At 42.7% G+C, this 17032-nt stretch overlaps 1 protein-coding gene across 1 annotated transcript; it reads right to left on the bottom strand.

Annotated features, from left to right (window-relative positions):
- Positions 1 to 1107: 1107 nt before the first annotated feature.
- On the bottom strand, positions 1108 to 16560 carry SLC3A1 (solute carrier family 3 member 1). The gene is made up of 10 exons (XM_027903581.1): positions 15884 to 16560; positions 14515 to 14694; positions 13590 to 13744; positions 12386 to 12511; positions 9086 to 9205; positions 7974 to 8098; positions 6713 to 6911; positions 5783 to 5929; positions 3554 to 3670; positions 1108 to 1925 (listed from the first exon to the last, which is right to left on the bottom strand). Exons 1-10 carry the CDS (start codon positions 16308 to 16310, stop codon positions 1485 to 1487), a joined length of 2037 nt encoding a protein of 678 aa, XP_027759382.1. The 5' UTR covers positions 16311 to 16560; the 3' UTR covers positions 1108 to 1484.
- Between the last annotated feature and the right edge of the window lie 472 nt (positions 16561 to 17032).

Genomic DNA, 17032 nt, shown 5'->3' with positions numbered 1-17032 from the left:
ATAAATCAGTTTGTTCAGTAAGTCCTGTTCACACAAGCCAGCAGTGCAGCCCCACACGAGCAGAGCTGAGCACGACTGGCACATAAAGCCTCACGTGAGTAGCACATGCACTTTGTACAGTCAGCCTCTCCATCCTAAGGCATCTTTTAAGACCACCTTTTACACAAGGCAGTAAAACTCCTAAGTAGTATTTGATGAAAAAGTCTCACTCCTTTTAAAACTAATTCCCATATGTAGGTGGTGATGTAGGTAGGACTGTTGCCCTTCCTACCTACATAGTAGTCATAGCATACTGATCATGTGGTGAGATCGATCAAACTGCAAAGAAATGGACTCTCAAGAACAGCAACTTTAGCAAAACTCTTTGATCTGAGTAGATTAAAATCTTGCAGTTAACTTAACTAGCATGGTAATCTTATAAAGGAGGTGCCAAAGTCCCCGTGGAAGACAAAGATGAACGCCCCAGAGGATGATGCCAGAGTCTCTCCAGAGAATAAAACAAAAAGAATGCCCCCTCTGAAGCAGCCCAATTCATAGCTTAGCTGCCCTCTAAGCAAGGCACAAACCAGCCGTGCAATGCTCGTTAAAATACATGCTTGGTGCACACTTAGGGCCCTCAGGAAGTGGAAGATACACGGCAGCCACACTGTCCTCAAACCAAAACCAAGTTCCCCGGATGGACCCCTGTGCCCACAGCAGACTGCACCAAGTCAAATGCTGATTCTTCCTTTGGGCCACATCAGCCCCTGCAGGTGCAGCAAATGCAAATCAAAGCACAAGTGTGACAGTCAGCCTCAGGTGTGACAGCTGCTTCAGCTGCTTACTCTGAATTAAAGTACACACCCCTCACCTCAGCCTTAGGGTAGGAAGAGAAGTAAGAGAATGCAAGTGTATTCAGCAGGGAAGGGAAGAATCAATTGGAAATGCACTCCTGAGTGTAGAATTAGATATATTAGCTGTATTTTGTTCTTACTGACTTGGAGGATAATCAGAGCTGTTAGAGTTGAGAGAAGAGGTAAGGTATCACAACCATATATATCAGTCCTGCTTGCGTTTACCTGTTTTAGCAAATACAGGGCCGCCCCTTTAGAATAAGTTTCACAAATCTACAGATTTGTAAACATTTATTATGAACTGCCACAGGCTTTGGAGCTCTTAATAACCAGCAACTGTAAGGGGCAGCACCCAAAATGCAACTGTTCTCTTTCCTCCCAAAAATACACACACTTTAACAGGACAGTTTTTTATAGGAGCGTTTACTTTTCTTCTCCACAGACCCTAAAGGGGGGGTTTATACCATACTTTTTCCTTTTCATCACCAATTCAGATACAAGGCAATTAGGTGTCCGTTTTAGTTTTCTGGTTGTTTATTTTGTACAAAGTTTGAAAAGCCAAAGAAAACTGAGTATTTTTAGCATTTCCCTGAAACCAATATCTTCTAAATTAACAGTTAGTTAATTAGCTTAGTTATTCTACTCCTGTACTTAACAGTTCATGTAGAGTAAATTTAAGGCCATGGAATAACAAGCTTTTTCTGCCACAAAACACTTTCCTTGAAAAGCTTTCATAGTATGGACAGGCTTTGCTGTTTTATATTCAAGGACCAGACCTTCTCCCATTTCAGTTTTAATTAGTTTGGTAGAGACAGCTTTACCAGCATTGCTAAAATTAGTACTTAGCCTTATAACAGCTTCAGAGGGAAGATTAGGAACTATGGCTTTCAGGTCTATTGTGGATTCCTGCCCGAAGTTGAGGACCATCATGAAGGTTCTGTCTAACCCATCCAGTTCCCTCACGTACACAAACACGTTACTGTCGCTCCAGATGTAGCACATCCACCCCCGATTCATGGGGAGCTCGTTGTTGCGAAGTCGGGTCAGGTCTCTGTACAAATTCAGGGTTGAGTTGGACCAGCTCCTCTGAATCTGCAACAGCCACAGCGTCAACAGGGTCAGTTCTTGGCACTGCATGTAGGGAATGCAACTTCCCTCTAACACCCACTCAGTCCGCTGAGAATGTGCCTATTGGATTTTGACAATTAATCTTGCTTCAAATTTGTCCGCAAATTTCACTGGAAAACTCTTTTTTCTCACAAACTTGTGAAGTGGCAGAGACGCAGATTATCAGGCACAAGATTCCCCAGCATTAATGCTATTGCTTTCTCCCACAGCCTCCTTTTAGCACTGTTGATTCAGGAGAAAGCTGCAGCCATTCAAAGCTTGACACTGAACCTTTTTCACTGAGTTTAATCTACTGAAGTCACAGGTTCATTTCATGCTTTATATTTTTTGATATCTTAGATGTATTTTTCCTGTCTCCAATTCTGGTCAGCACTGTAGGTCAGCAAAAGCTGTTTGATTCACTCCTCTACATAAGTTAGAGATAGTCTATGTTAAGTTCTTGTTACATAGACTAAGTTCTTATGTGGCAATAGAAACGTGGGGAAAATAAGACCTATTTTCAATTTAATATTGTCCTAGTTACAGGGGCTGGGACCAGTTTATTGCTATGTGAGTAGAACCAAAACTGTGTATTCTACACCCTCTATGTCATTTTGGATGGACTGGTAATAAATGGACTGTTTGCAGCAGCTGCCCAGGGCACACCTCAGGCTACAAGGTGGGTGTTAAAGAACCCCTGCAGAGTCAGGGGAGTTCTTTTGTTTTCACACCAATGACTCAGCTGTGGTAACTCCCCTCTGGAAAGGCATTGACACCTTCACACCCAGCCTGAGGGGTCATCTCTGCTAATGGGCCACCTTGGACTGGTGGCCCATGGACATCAACAGCTGCAACACCTAGAGCATCAAAGATTCCAAAGATATCGCATGACTCACAGAGTTAAATCATCCATTGCGAAATTCCCCATCCTGGGGGAGGTACTGGACATTCCCACCTAACTTGAGCACATATAAACTTCCGGTTTGGGGACTTGTGGTACCACTGGTTGGATCAAGAGGAGAACCAGAACTTCCACAGGACTGCGACTGCCACTCTTGACAAGACTGGAGTTGTTAGTTCAACAGAACTGTGACCATCATCTGGACCAACAGCTTTTCCTTTCCTTTTGCTTTGCATCCAGGGAGGCCACGTGGTGCTCAGCACAGGGGCTGACAAACACTGTTCTGTTCTTGTCCCAGGGTGCTGGGTTACACATCTGTCTCTGGGGGTTAAAACCAATTTTCTCTGTATCATCGTATTTATCGTAATCTTCTTAGTAAATGGTAGCTCTGACTTGTAATCTTTTGAATTGGGTTCATTTCTCTCACCGGTTTACTTTTAAACCAGCACAAATACTAAAAGGATTAAAAGGCTGTTAAAGAGCCAAACTGCCACATCAACATCACAATTGCAGTTGCTCTGCTTAATTGAATATAGATGAAGTGGGGTCCTTGCTGGTGCAAGGAAGTCCTTTTCTAAAAAAACTTGTGAGGATTCAATGCTTTTTTCCCCCCTTGAGTCTGTTCTTACCGCCAGTGCCCACTACTAAAAGGAATAATAGATATATTAAAATATTTTTAGACCATTAATTTGTCACACATGCAGATACCTACTTCCACATTTACACTTTCATAATTGGAGTTCACAGGTAACCAGCTGCTGTTGCCTTCAGTAAAACCAGCATTAGCTTTCCCATCCCACTGCATGGGGGATTTCTCTGGAAAGGTCACCTAGAAAATAAAGTGCTGATTAGAATATTGAAAAGGTATTTTTTGAATAGCATGTTCTTCCATCTCCCAAATTCTCACCATTTCAGTATTGCTTTCTTCGGTTTAAGTTAAAATTTATTAAAAAGAATGTAATCCTGCTCCAAATCTAAGGAGAAAAGAAGAAGCAAGACAGTTCCTGAAATGGAGGGGAGTGGATGGTTTCAGATACAGCATCGCTGGGTAAAATGTGGAATTCCCAAACAACTCTACCAGAGTTGTCATCCTTTGCAACAGATGGTTTGATAAAAGTTTGCTAATGACAGCCAGGATATTCTGATAAATATCTAGATTGGCATTCAGTGAATATACGAGTCCTAAGAAGGGATGCTGTTAAAATAACAGTAAGCAACTAATAAATGCTGTTCAGTGTCTTGTTCTTTTGTAACCATCACACCTTTCTCCTTAGAACTCTTCAAGCTTACATTTGCAAGGGGTACAATTTGGACAGGATTGTTTGTGTTAGAAAGGTAAAATTGTTATTTCTAAGGGCAAAACTATTGCAAACCAGCTTTTAGCTGATTAAAAACTGTCGATGTAAAAAGTCTGAAGTTCTCATTTTGAAGAATTCAGAAAAATTCCAAAAAAGCTTCTTCATTGTTATTGAAGAGCTGCCAAAAGATCTGACACTTAAATTTAATGATATAAGAGGGCATAAAATATTTTGCACATACTTTGAGTGTTTGTTTTCCATGAAAACTGTTTTTCATATAAAGGGCACTTTTCAATACAATCTGTCAGAACAGCAGCCTAACAAAAGAAATTGTCACTTTGCTTTGTGACATTACAAATAATGGGTTTCTCCTTTTTAGCATATTCTGAAAAGCAGGGGGGAAAAAGAATCCTAAGTTTTCAACACTGGTAATGCTGCGTCTCATCTTTGCCTCTTTCAGTGTCTCCTGAAGTGTTTTAAATGCTGGGCTAAAGACTAAATCCTGAGCAAATGCTCTCCATCTTTCAAAGACACCCAGTAATCAGGGAACTTTGCTCTCCAGAGAGAATGAAGGGTGGGTTTGCATTGTTCCAAAGCCGTGACCCACAGGGTAGTCACTACAAGTGAGTGAGCCCTGAGGAGCCAAAGGCGAGCCACTTTTCTGAAGAGAATCACTCTGTCAGCAGTAATCAGCAGCAGCAAGAAAATGCAGGAGATACTCTGACCTAGGTGTTTCTCAGAGGAAATGAGATTTCCTTTCAAGTTGGAGAGTCATTCCCTCACACCTGAATCAGATAAACCTGGAGATGATCCTGTGCTTCAAGTACCTCCTTCCCTTTGATACAAAGCTAGCCAACACCATTCGAAACATGCCAGAGGCTGTCTCATTCCCCAGCAGAGGCTTTCCGCAGTGAAACCAGCATCTGCCACAGGACCACATTCTCATGGTGCTCAAAAATGGTCGTGAGAGGCAGAAGTGAGCTGTTCCCTTTAGGAACAGGCTGTGCATGACAACCAAAAGTCACTTCTGCTTGCCACCAGGCACCCTCCCCTTTGTGCAGATCCCTTCTTCTGGGCACGGGCACACTGGAAACGGGTGTGGCTCGGTGCCTTGTGTAGTCAGAGTAAAAAGGTCTGCAGGAGATGGTGGCTGTAGCCGCAATCTCTCAGGAACTCTGATTTCCTTTAAATAGCAGCCAGAAAATAATAGACTTTGAACTCATGATTAGGGTAGTTCCATGGGAGAATGGAGATAGTGACTCAGCTCCCCTTGCCTCATGTGACTGTAACACACCTCTCCTAACCATTAGCCCAGGCCCAGTGTTGGCACTTGCTGTCCTTCCTGCTGAAGGGAAGGAAAGCAACACCACTGCAAACCATGCAGGACTGATCTGGAGAAGGACAGAAGTCAGGAACCATAATTGAAATCTAGCAGTTCAAACCCACACCCAGGCCTTGGTTCTGATCTCTGACCTGGCCATTTGTGCATGTGATCCAATGGTTTTGCACGGAGGAACATGGAAAACTATCTAAGCAGTGAAAAAGACTGGGTTTGGTTAACAAAACAAAAGTTCCTGGGTTTTTGAAAGTTCTGTTACTTGGAACTAAACAACAGGATCAGAGTTCACGTGCTCTTCACTTACATTTTCCGATGCAATATTCTCCATGCCTATTTCTTCACCATAGTAAGTTACAGGAGTACCAGGCAGGGTTAAAAGCAGCATATTCATAACATTGACGTACTCCTTCCCAATCCGAGATGAAATCCGAGCAGCATTAGGGCTTCCAGCCTGAAGAAAAAAAATCACTCTGTTAAACATACATTATAAAATTTCATGCATATGTGACACTGATTAACTAATTTTAACATGGGAGTAGATTATTTTTTTCTTCTATTTCTTTCCCCTCCAGGGCTGTGAGGTGCTTTATCCTTATCTTGGTGCCATTACAAACTTCTGTCCCAAACAGGGTAGTACACAGAAGTCCTGCCAGCACCACAAGGCAGAAGTGATGGAGGGATAACAAGTAACAACTCTCCACAACGACAGTCCCTCGGATTTCTGCTGTTTTCTCTGCTGTGTGAAAACTGCTCTGCTTATTTTGAAAAGATCCCTTACACATTCCGAACGTGCTTCCTAACAAAGACGTGCAGGTTTTAAGTTAACTGCCCTCAGCTGCCTGCTCTGTTCTGCCCTGGCCCCGGGAGGGTTCCAGAATCCATTGCAGTGAGTCAGTTTATGGTGGAAGATAATTATACCGATTCCATTCTCACTAGTCTTTGAACCCAGTGCCCCATCCCACACTGGAGACACTGAGGGAGAGGCATGATCATAAATTCCGTTCTGTCACCGTTGCATGGGGAGTGTAACTGTTATTGATGGGCAGGAGCGCCGGCCGGTCCAACGACCGCAACTGCAGCAGCTCAGACCTTTCACGTGGATAGCAACTACAGCCCAGCCCCGGGCTCAGGCTGCTGCTGATCCCTCTGAAATCAGTGTGTGTGTCTGTGGGGTGGGGATTCCATCACCGTAACAGGAACAAGCCCTTCCTGTAAGAGTCGGTCTAGAACTTACAGCCCAGTTTGGCCATTTTCCCACAGGCATGTTTTTCATCCACAAGTCAACGGCTTCAAAAATACTGTTGCCTGACAGATTTTTCATGTTCACTAGGTTGAAATTCAAGGGAAAATCTGCTTCTTGGATGAAAGTTGTTCCATAATACATCATTGTTGCTTCAATGTCTTCCTTTTCATCATCACCAGAACCCATAAATCTACGAAGAAGTACACAAATATCTTTTTTGGCTCATTCTTGGTTGCACAGAAGGAAGCTAGAAATGGTTGGATATAGAACATTAAGCATTACATTCCCTTCCCTCCTCCCCATCAAAAAAAGATGAATACAGAAAACCAGTGTTTTGTAACGCAGAGAAGGAGTCAAGGAGAAACATTCCTTGGAAACTGCAGATGAAAAATCTACAACCGTCAACACAAGGCTAAAGTATCTGACTGAAATCTTATCTTTCTGGACTCACATCCACACGGTCCATTCCAGCAATTTCCAGCTTTCCTTCACAGAACAGGACCTGGCGGCCCCCAGGTTGATCATGAACCATCAATGTGCCCTTGAAGGTGGCTTAGGGTGTCCTGGGCTGCATTAGAAGGAGCGTTGCCAGAAGGTCGAGGGAGGTGATTCTCCCCCTCTGCACTGGTGAGGCCACACTTGGAACACCGTGTCCAGTTCTGGGCTCCCCACAACAGGGAGACATGGACATACTGGAGAGAGCCCAGCAAGAACCCACTAAGCCCATTAGGGACTCTCCTTTGAGGAAAGGCTCCTCATAGTAAAAAGTAGAGTTTCCATTCCTGGAGATATTCAAAAGTCATCTGGACAAATTCCTGGGCAACCAACTCTAGGTGGCCCTAATGAGCAGAGGCTTTGGACCAGAGCACCTCCAGAGGTCCTTTCCAAACTCAACCATTCTGCGACTTTAACATTAATCTCTGACTGTGTGTCGGACTCGAACTGCACTCTTAAAACTATACAATAGAGCAGGCACAGGGTTGATTAATTACAGAGTCTCTGATCAGAATGGTTGCCCATTCTGCTTAGTCTTGTACAGTCTGTAGATTGAGCAGAGCTAACAGGGCCAATTCCTTTTCTTTCCTCACACACTGGGGAAGAGATAATGTAGCCTACACCCCACTATTTGCACTTGAGGATTTGCGCATTTTTGTGGCGTATTATATTAAAAAAAAAAAAACTCACAACATTTTATTGCTATTGGGAGGTGATGAATACTGGAGAAGAATTCAGCAGGTGTAATAATGATTACCTGTATCGACCAGGCTCTCTGCTGAACTGATTCATGGTCTGACGGAAGCTACGGACGATGTCGTGCATACCAACCTGTGTGGTCGTGTAGTCATGGTAGAGCTGGGAATAGGCTGTGACAGTCTCCTTAAAGAAGGAGAGAGTATTTCCCATTAGTTCACCAGTATTTTAGATTTCAAAACCCTCCGAATTCTTCCCATCCCTTCCTGAGACGGTGCATCAGTCCACATAGATTTTAACTGAAATTTTAGCATATTAACTCTGACAGTGCAGAGCTGAGCTGCACTGGAGAAACTCTAAAGATCCAATAGCAGAAGGCTGATTATTTGGGATCCCATCCTCCAGGAGGGGAGCACTAACCAACTGAGCCCATCTGCAGCAGCGAGCACAGCAGGTGCTGTGGCCACACACCAGGCTGGAAAGAGGGACAGTGCCTTGGTAAGGTACCACAACAGCAACACTTGTGGAGCTGACCAGTTTTATGTGATCCTCACCTCCGCAGGGGAACAGCATTTTAATAAACTATCTGGGAACGTCACCAAGTTCACTCCCACAGCAAAAGCAAATAGCATAAGTAACAGTGTTCATGTTTTTCAGTGTGTCTGGCCACCTCTCACTGTGACATACTGCCAATAGGAGGGGTTTTCTTTTGAGTTTTTCTCCAGTTTTTACTTGCAATGCAGAGGAAATACATGGTAGTGACTACCACAGAATCCCAAGCAGGCAAGATCTCTGACCTCGCCTCCTGTAGTGGGCTCCCCAAAGACAACCAATCAACTACTAAAAATCACAAGATTGGGCTTTTTAGAATGTTAACTGAAAAGCAAATTAATTTAAAGAGAAAACTCAAAGCAACGGTGTCAGAACAGAAAAACAAAGCGTATACAGACAATTCTTCCACCCACAGAGCTCCTGCTTGCAGGTATCTCACTGACCACCTACAGCCTCAGCCCGGCAGGCTTCTGTCTTGTGAGTGCCCACCCACTTTCCAAGGGACATGGCTGACCCAGTTTTCCTACAGCCACAATTAAGACCCAAAAGAGTAAAAACATACACTCTCTTGTCTCCGTAGGAAATACAAGAAAAAAAGCAAAGACGGAACATATACATTACTCCATTCTGAGACTTGTTCACTTGAGGCTCGTCTCGGAGGTGCGTTGCTTCTAAGAGAAATTTAAGAGTGCTGAAACTAAATCCATCGATTCCTTTGTTGAGCCAAAATTTTATAATATCCTAGAGAAAGGCAAAAATTGAGAAGTTTGACTGAGCCCACCCCATTCGAAACAGCACACTCTGAGAAAGAAAGCTAAACCTTCTAGGAAGTATTAATCCGTAACAATTTATCTTTTAATTGGTACCTCAAATTTTTCAAGAAGTCAAAATGAATCATGTTGGTCTAATGTCAAATAAGATCTAAACAAAGTGTGTCTTATTATTTCATGCAGTATAAAAAAGAAAACAACTGGTCTGTAACTTCTCCCATAATTCAGGAGACCTAAACCAGGGCATGACTCGCTAAAAGACGTTTCTAATCCCATCCATCAAAACAATTGGGCTCATGCTAAGCGCTGTTGTTGGTGAATACTCGTTCATGGCTGCACACAATTAGAACACATTGATTCAAATATGCAAGAACATGTTGTTCTGCACAGACCTCGTGCCACCAATTTTCTTTCACACAATAGAGCTCTTAAAACGTTTGTTCTCCCTTATTTGAGTGATGTGAATTATTTTTCTATTTTATTTTCAGGGTTATTTATTTGCAGGAACACAAAAAATTATTATCCAACAATAACAAATGCTATTGATTCATAATTTCACTATCAAATCGAGAGGTTAGTCACTCTTAGTAAAATTATATCCTACTTCAATAACCATTATATTACTACAGTTTTAACTGCTCTAGTTTTAACAAAAAAAGTCTAAAGTTCAGTCCCTCGAGTGGTTTCTGCAAATGTTCTTTTAGATGTGATACTTGTCTTCATCTGAGGAAAAAGATCTTTTTTATATTCTTTTTTTTTAAAGACAGCTATTGAATTGTCTTTTTAAAAAAATGTATGAAGTACCCTTGCCTGAATAGGCTGGACTGGAACTAGTCCACACTCAAGCTTTACAGATTTTGGATTGGCAAAGAAAGACTCTGCCTCGCTGAGCTGCACTTTCTCGAGGCACCATTCTGAAAGCTGCAGCTCTCAACACGGTGTCTGTCCAACACTGAATCTACTCAAAAACATCCACACTTATGCCTGTGCTCAGCACAAAAGCATCACCAGGTATCAGCACTGCAATCATCAAGCACTGACAGGGTTCTCACGGGGATCAATCTACGTCTTTTACACACGAAAGCTACAACATGCTGGCTGCAAAGTTTCCCTGTTCTTGTGTGCCCTTGCATGGCTTAAACCAGAGACTTAAGCTTCTCTTCAAAAGTCCATTTGCTTCCTGCTCAGTCCTCCTAGCCTTCTGGAACGGGATTTTGAATTAAAATACAAGACAAAGATTCTTCTTCAACGTGACATTCATAAGCATTTACCAAAGGCTGGTGTTACCAGGCCAAACTTACCCGTTTTCATGTCATCTTTTTGCTACTGGAGCTTCAGTAATGTGTAGGGTGCCATTAAAAAAATAATTAGCCAAGACAATTAAAAAGTAAGCTAGGGAAAAAAGGTACATGTGGCAAGACATGGCATTGAGGGAAGTATCAAGGCACAGAGAGGTTACTAGCAGAGTTCCTCAAAGACCCAGTCTCAAAAGCAGTCTTGTTTCATGCTTTAGTTAAAAACTATGACCAGCAGTGATTTGTTTCTTCAGGTCCATGTAGTACTCATGTGGTGAGGGGGGAGGCCCCACAGAGCTTGTGAGACCATCCCAGCAGGGCTGGGCAGCTGTGGAGACTACTGTCCAAGAAATGTACCAAAATTCAACAGTTCAAAGTAGCAAACACTTAAGGATTAAACCAAAACACTTGAAGTAGCTGTATACAACCTGATAAAGTACAACTTTAGGAAGGGGTTTGAAAAAGAAGCAGCAATTGTCAGACTCCCCATGTTCAGGCCCACTTCCCCATGCTTTAATCAAGACTACATTGTCTTCTGTGATGCCAACAGACATGAGATTCCATCTGAGCACCACCACCTTGCCACGGTAAAAGCACTCTCACTGTGAAAGCACTCCCATCAGTCTTTTTCCCCTGTAAAGTCATCAGACACGGGGACAGATGGAAACTCTCTCCCTTATCCACCAGCCCAGGCATTCCTTGTAATTTAAATCAGCATTGCCTCAGCTTCCTTGAAAATGCAAACATCTCTCTGCTAGAAGGTGGTGCCATTCCCACGTCTGACTGGCTAATTAACAGCTCCTTGTATCAGCAGAGATAGAAACTTCTCTCCACTTGAGTACATCAGCTCTGCACAGGCTGCAGTGCAGGAGCAGTTTTACCTTCCATGTCAATCCTTCCGTTAATTGTTGCCCCGGATGCAACATGAAGTGCCTTCATCCTTGACTTTTGATGTAACAACCTCCAGGCAGCAGTCCCATTGGATTATTTGAGTACTGGCACCAAGGTCAAAGCAAGAAACAGAAATCTTGGGGCCCAGAGGGAGAAGCACCTATGCAAATGTACAAGATTCTGCCCAGACATCTCTTCAGGTCAGTATGTTAAATTCTGGCCATCTGCATTTAAGAAAAACCTCAGGATGGAAGTGATGCAAGGACTAAGCAGCAGCTAAACAAAGGGATGGAGAGTCTCTCTCCAGGGAAGATGGGAAAATCCCACCCCATTTATCTACCTTAACAAGACCCGAAAACCAAATAAACATAAACAAAAAAAAAGGGTGGGAAAAACCCCATTCAGCTGAAGGACAGGGATGATTCATAGGCAGCTAACTATTAACAGTTTGCACATAAGGTTAGGCTGAAAAGTAGAAGGGTCCTGAAGCATCAAAGCAATTTGAAGACAGACTTTAGTGGGAAGGGACAGGGAAAAGAAACTCAAAACTTTTAAAGTGCAATAACCTGTTCCAAAGAAAAACATCAAGATCTTGCCAGGCTCTTGTGAGAGCAGGGGAATTAAGTCAGTAATAAAAAGCAGTAGCTGTACCTTCTCAAAATCCAGAGGACTTCAACACCACCTGTACTACCACTCAAGGATGATTTTATTCAGATTTTGTTGCCAGTTCCTTGTTTGCTTTTAAATTAAAAACACTGGAGCGAAGTAGATACTGGAAGCATTACAACAACATTATAAACTTAATGTTTTTTGGACAGTTTTTTGTTTCAATTGTTTACATATGCTACGATCCTTGAATTACTTACAACTAGACTGCAAACTGTGCAGCATAAAATAATCAGAGAAACCAAGTGTAGAAACAGCTGCTTTGCTGTTGGCTCAGCAGCAGTGGGTTATATACTTACATGGATTTCTTGTTGGACATCAAGGCTGCGAAAATTTAAGTCTGGCTGTTCTTTCCCAAACTGATGAAAATAACATTGCTTTCTCACATCATCAAACTGCCAGCTAGAATTCCCGAAGACACTCACCTGTTTGTGTAAGAGGAGGAGAGAATAAGAACTCCTCATTTAACAAACATTTAGTTCTGTGCATACTTTAAAATGTGGGGCATTACAAGCACATAATATAAAGCACAAAATGCCTTATCAGTGGACTCCATTTTGAGTAGATTTTGGTATTTACATGTTTAATTTATTTTCCCTGTTAGCTGCTCTCTCTTTAGTTGTGCTTTGCCACGTGTGTTTCTTGTTCAATGTTGTGGGGATTTTTTTTTTTATTAAGTAGACTCTCATTGGGAATTATTTGGAATAGAGGGGGAAAACGTAGCTGGGAGCATTTATTTTGGAATTGCTTTCCCTAAAACTTAGTAAAAATAGCTTTAGTTAACTTAGAGCTTTCTGCATTATCTGGTATTATCCCTTTGAAGCGCCAACAACAGTTAGCATGTTAAAAATGTTAATTTTATCATCATCTCTGTAACAGAAGACCCCAAAAGCTAAGATACCTCTCAAGACTTAAGTTTAGAGAGAAACTGTATTAACTGGTACAAAGTATTAATTCTACTTTGAGTTTTTAGAATATACAAGTTCTTGCACATGCACCCATCAGTTCGAATTTCAAATAAATCTGTTTGAAATAGGCAACACATTTTCTGGCCTGATCACCTTCCAGATTTAAAAAAAAAAAAAAAAAAAAAAAAAAAAGACGAAAAAAAGCCAAGAACACATTGTTTTGTTTCCTTCCTCACCAATTATGATTTCAGAGGAGTTGACATGAAGTTTCTAGAGCAGAGTACCCGGACACAGAAGGGGGCACATGTGAACAACTTGTGCACAATTACTCTCTTCTGTGTTGGTTTAATGAATGAAGATTAACCATGAGGTAAAGTAACACAAGTAATTTTTAAAATTCTGCTTAAATTAGGAACTTCCCCCTGGATCTGGTTTAAATGTTAATCCGCAAGAGGCCATGTAGTAACATCAGTTTGTACCTCTCGACTGCCACTTATAACCCAGCGTACACTGGGACAGTCACGCTCCAGCTGCTTTAGCTCAGTGGCAGCCTGCATCCAGCTTGGGATTTGCACCTGTCCCATCCCGTGTTTACCCAGTTGTTTGGAGGAACGACTGCACCAGCATCCTCCATGCAGTCCTGCCAGATGTAGTAATCTGTGTACTTCCCAGTCCGATTGCGACTCAGCTGAAACCATCGGTGTTTGTCACTCGTGTGGTTTGGTATTAAATCCATTATCACCTTCAGCCCTTAAAAATCAAAACAGTTAGACTGACTAGAGTTTGCCAGTAGCTGGAAGACATCTTGCTGGTACTGTTCCCACCAGCACGTTGCCTGGGAGGGAAAGAAGGGCCAATTAAAAAATCAGAACAGATTTCTCCTGTTATAAACCACTTCCACTAACTCCAACTTCAACATCTGTCTCACATCTCCCAGGTGGGAAAGGCACTTCACCAGTCTAGCATCAGGAGAAACACACATTCTTCATCACCCTTCCTAAAGGCTAAACATTTTATTGAAATCCCAAACGTTTTTGGACTGGCAGACCATTTCCCATTCAGCTCAACAGCTGAGCAAACATTTTGTCTAAGGCATAAACGCACCAAAGCAAGGATGCAATTAAGGGAAGTAAGCGTTATGTTCCTGCATGTTCAGCCAGAAACAACTGCACCTCAGCCTTGATCCCCAGACTTAGGATGCCCATAACATACGCACAAGGGAGCATGGATGGTGTGCCAGCCCACCACCCACACGCACCCTCAGAGGAGACCACGCCTTGCAGAGGACAAGGCTGCTGCTGCAGCTCCCTGTGCCTCGTCCCGCTCCCAGCACTCCCCTGGCACCAAAGGGCAGGACACTGCAATCCCAGGGCTCATGTTGCTGTGGAGCTCACTTGTACCCTTCACTGGCACCTCCATCTGCTTCTGCTCAACGCCACCACAGGGGTACAGACTGAAGTCTTGCACTATAAGGTGCATCTTTATTTAATAGAGTTACTTTGCTCAGAGGTGCAGCTTACCTCTGTCATGTATGGCTGAAATCAGATTCTCAAAATCACTCATTGATCCAAAAATGGGATCAACGGCATAGAAGTCTTCAGCTCCATATCTGAGGTCTTTTAAAGGGGACTTAAAGAAAGAGGTGAGCCAGATGGTTTTTATATTCAAATATGTAACATGGTCCAGTTTTTCCTGGATACCTATTTAAAAGAAAAGGACATAATCTGTTTAGAAAAGACAAAATATTTTTGTTTAAGTTCAGCATGGGCTCTCAATGATGGTACACAGGTCTCCTTAACACGTAACTATCCCTTGTTTTCACTGAGCTCAGGTAGCAGGACAGTCTTGATGTTTCTTCAGGGATAGCATGAGATCACAGAACAGAAACCATTCAAAGCCAGTTTTACATGGAAAATAAAGCGGGAATATAAAAAAAATCAGATCAAAACAAATTTACATTCTATATTATAAAATATTTACTATTTAACAACCACTTCTGAAAACAAGCTCCTATATTTTGTTAAAAAGCAGTAAGAGCATTGCTTTCACATTTCAAAGAACATCAGTTAATCCTCAGACTACCCAAAGGGAAGCACAGTTTTAAAGATCTTATTTTTTTCCTGGCTTAGGAAAAATCCTTACAAAACACAACAGAAAAACCCCATAAGTGATACCTCACAGCAGCCTCCCCTAGTATTTTTAAACCCAAATATTTTCATCTTCCTGACGTGTACTACTGGCATGCAGCTACAGAAACAGTTTCTGCTCTTCACTTGCCTGTAGAGCATAGTGTGGCTAGTGCTTCTTGTTTAGAAATGTATTGCTATTTTGGTGTTAAGCCTTCTCTTTCTACGAGGCAGTCTCAGCTAAGCTACCAGCAAGTGGCATTGTCCATGCATTCTGAAGAGCTAAGAAACACCTAGACTACCAGCAAACCAAAAAGTAACACGTCTTTCTCTCCTCCTTGTCAGTTTTAGTTTCTCCTCTTTGCTGCTGCAACAGCAGCAGCAATTACGAGCCAGAAGAAAATCTTTGACAGTTTTAGTTTTCTGCAGGAAAAGCGGCCAACCAAACAAGAAAGTGCTCAGCACCACCCATCCTCCCGGTTGACCTCAGTTTTGAGGAGACATTTCACTCTGATGGCAGCTGAGTTGCTGCTTGCCCTCAGCCCCATTAGAACATCCCTTCTCACTCCAGGCTTAACAACTTAAGCAAGGAACTCCTGGATTTATCCATGAGAGTGTGAGTTACCATTAATGCTGTCACACTACTTTTCTTTCCCCTCTCCATTAGGGTGGCTTTGTCTATTGGACTGTATTTTTCTATTGGTTATGTTCTTTATACACACACACAGAGCTTTGAACATACCAAGAATGAAAGCTGACCCACCTTTCAGATCCCCATTCCCATCCATGTTGCTGTCCTTGAAGGAACGAGGATAGATCTGATAAATAGGACCAGCTTGCCACCAGTCAAGGCACTTTGGAGAGAGAGCAATAATTGCAATCGTAGCACACACAAGTGCAGCAGCAGCAGCAATTATGAGCCAGAAGAGAATCTCCCTGGTGACTCTGTACCGGGCTTGGCTGGAGAACTTCAGCAAGACCTCCTTTGGCATCCCAGCGTAAGGCTTCAGCACTGTCTCCTCCTCAGCCACTGGGTCCACATCAACAGTGCACGGTTTTGGCATTTCTTCTCGGCTACTGGTATCTGTTTCCTTGTCATCAAAAGCCTCATTTTGAACAAACCCATTGTTCTCCACACCCCCCTTCTCACTCAGCTCCATAGGTAAGCTCTTAGCTTCCTCCTCGACCATTTTATTTCACGGGTCTTGTCCTGGAGACTCGGCCAGAGCAAGAAACCGTTGTCTAACACACCTTTGTTCGGTGAAATGAGAAGCACTGTAGTTAGCATCTGGGTTGATAATCAATCCTGACCAATCCTGGTCAAAGTTCAAAAAGAGACAAAAAGGGCAAAGTGCTCCCAATTTTTCGCGGAATCGGCACCTTCAGCAAGATAACAGAACGGTACTGTTCATACCAGCGGAGCACTGTAACCTTTACTGTTGCTCCCTCCAGTACACCAAACTTCTCTTCCCTTTGACAGCAGGGGAAAATTTGGATTTTACCAGTAAATGATCTAGTAACTATGCAGCTTTCCAGACAAGCCACAGTCTCCCCCCGCTAAAGCAGTCTGAATATGGGTAATTTAAACACAGACAGCAAGACAATGAGGTGTTGACAACTACTGGCCCAAAAGAAAGGACATAAACTAAGAAGAAAAGATACAAGGGCTGGTTGTGCTTCTTTTTCTCAGCTTAGAAAAACAAAATAACCCAACCCAGCCCACCCACAACTCTTAAGCACTAACAATTGCTAAGGCCCATACCGATCCTGGGATTCACAGCATGATACAGGAGACGGATTGCTACACCCAAAGCTAGCCCCGGGTCAAGACAGGATAGCTCTGTACAGGCACAAGCAAAACTTGAGACAAAAACGCACAGCCCACTATTAAAATTCAGCCCCCCACCATTAA

The sequence above is a fragment of the Empidonax traillii genome, unplaced genomic scaffold (assembly GCF_003031625.1).
Source record: "Empidonax traillii isolate 1590-97213 ecotype Southwest subspecies unplaced genomic scaffold, ASM303162v1 scaffold984:size454904, whole genome shotgun sequence".
In the NCBI taxonomy this organism is placed as follows: Eukaryota; Metazoa; Chordata; class Aves; order Passeriformes; family Tyrannidae; genus Empidonax; species Empidonax traillii.
This window is presented reverse-complemented; position numbering and strand designations above follow the sequence as displayed.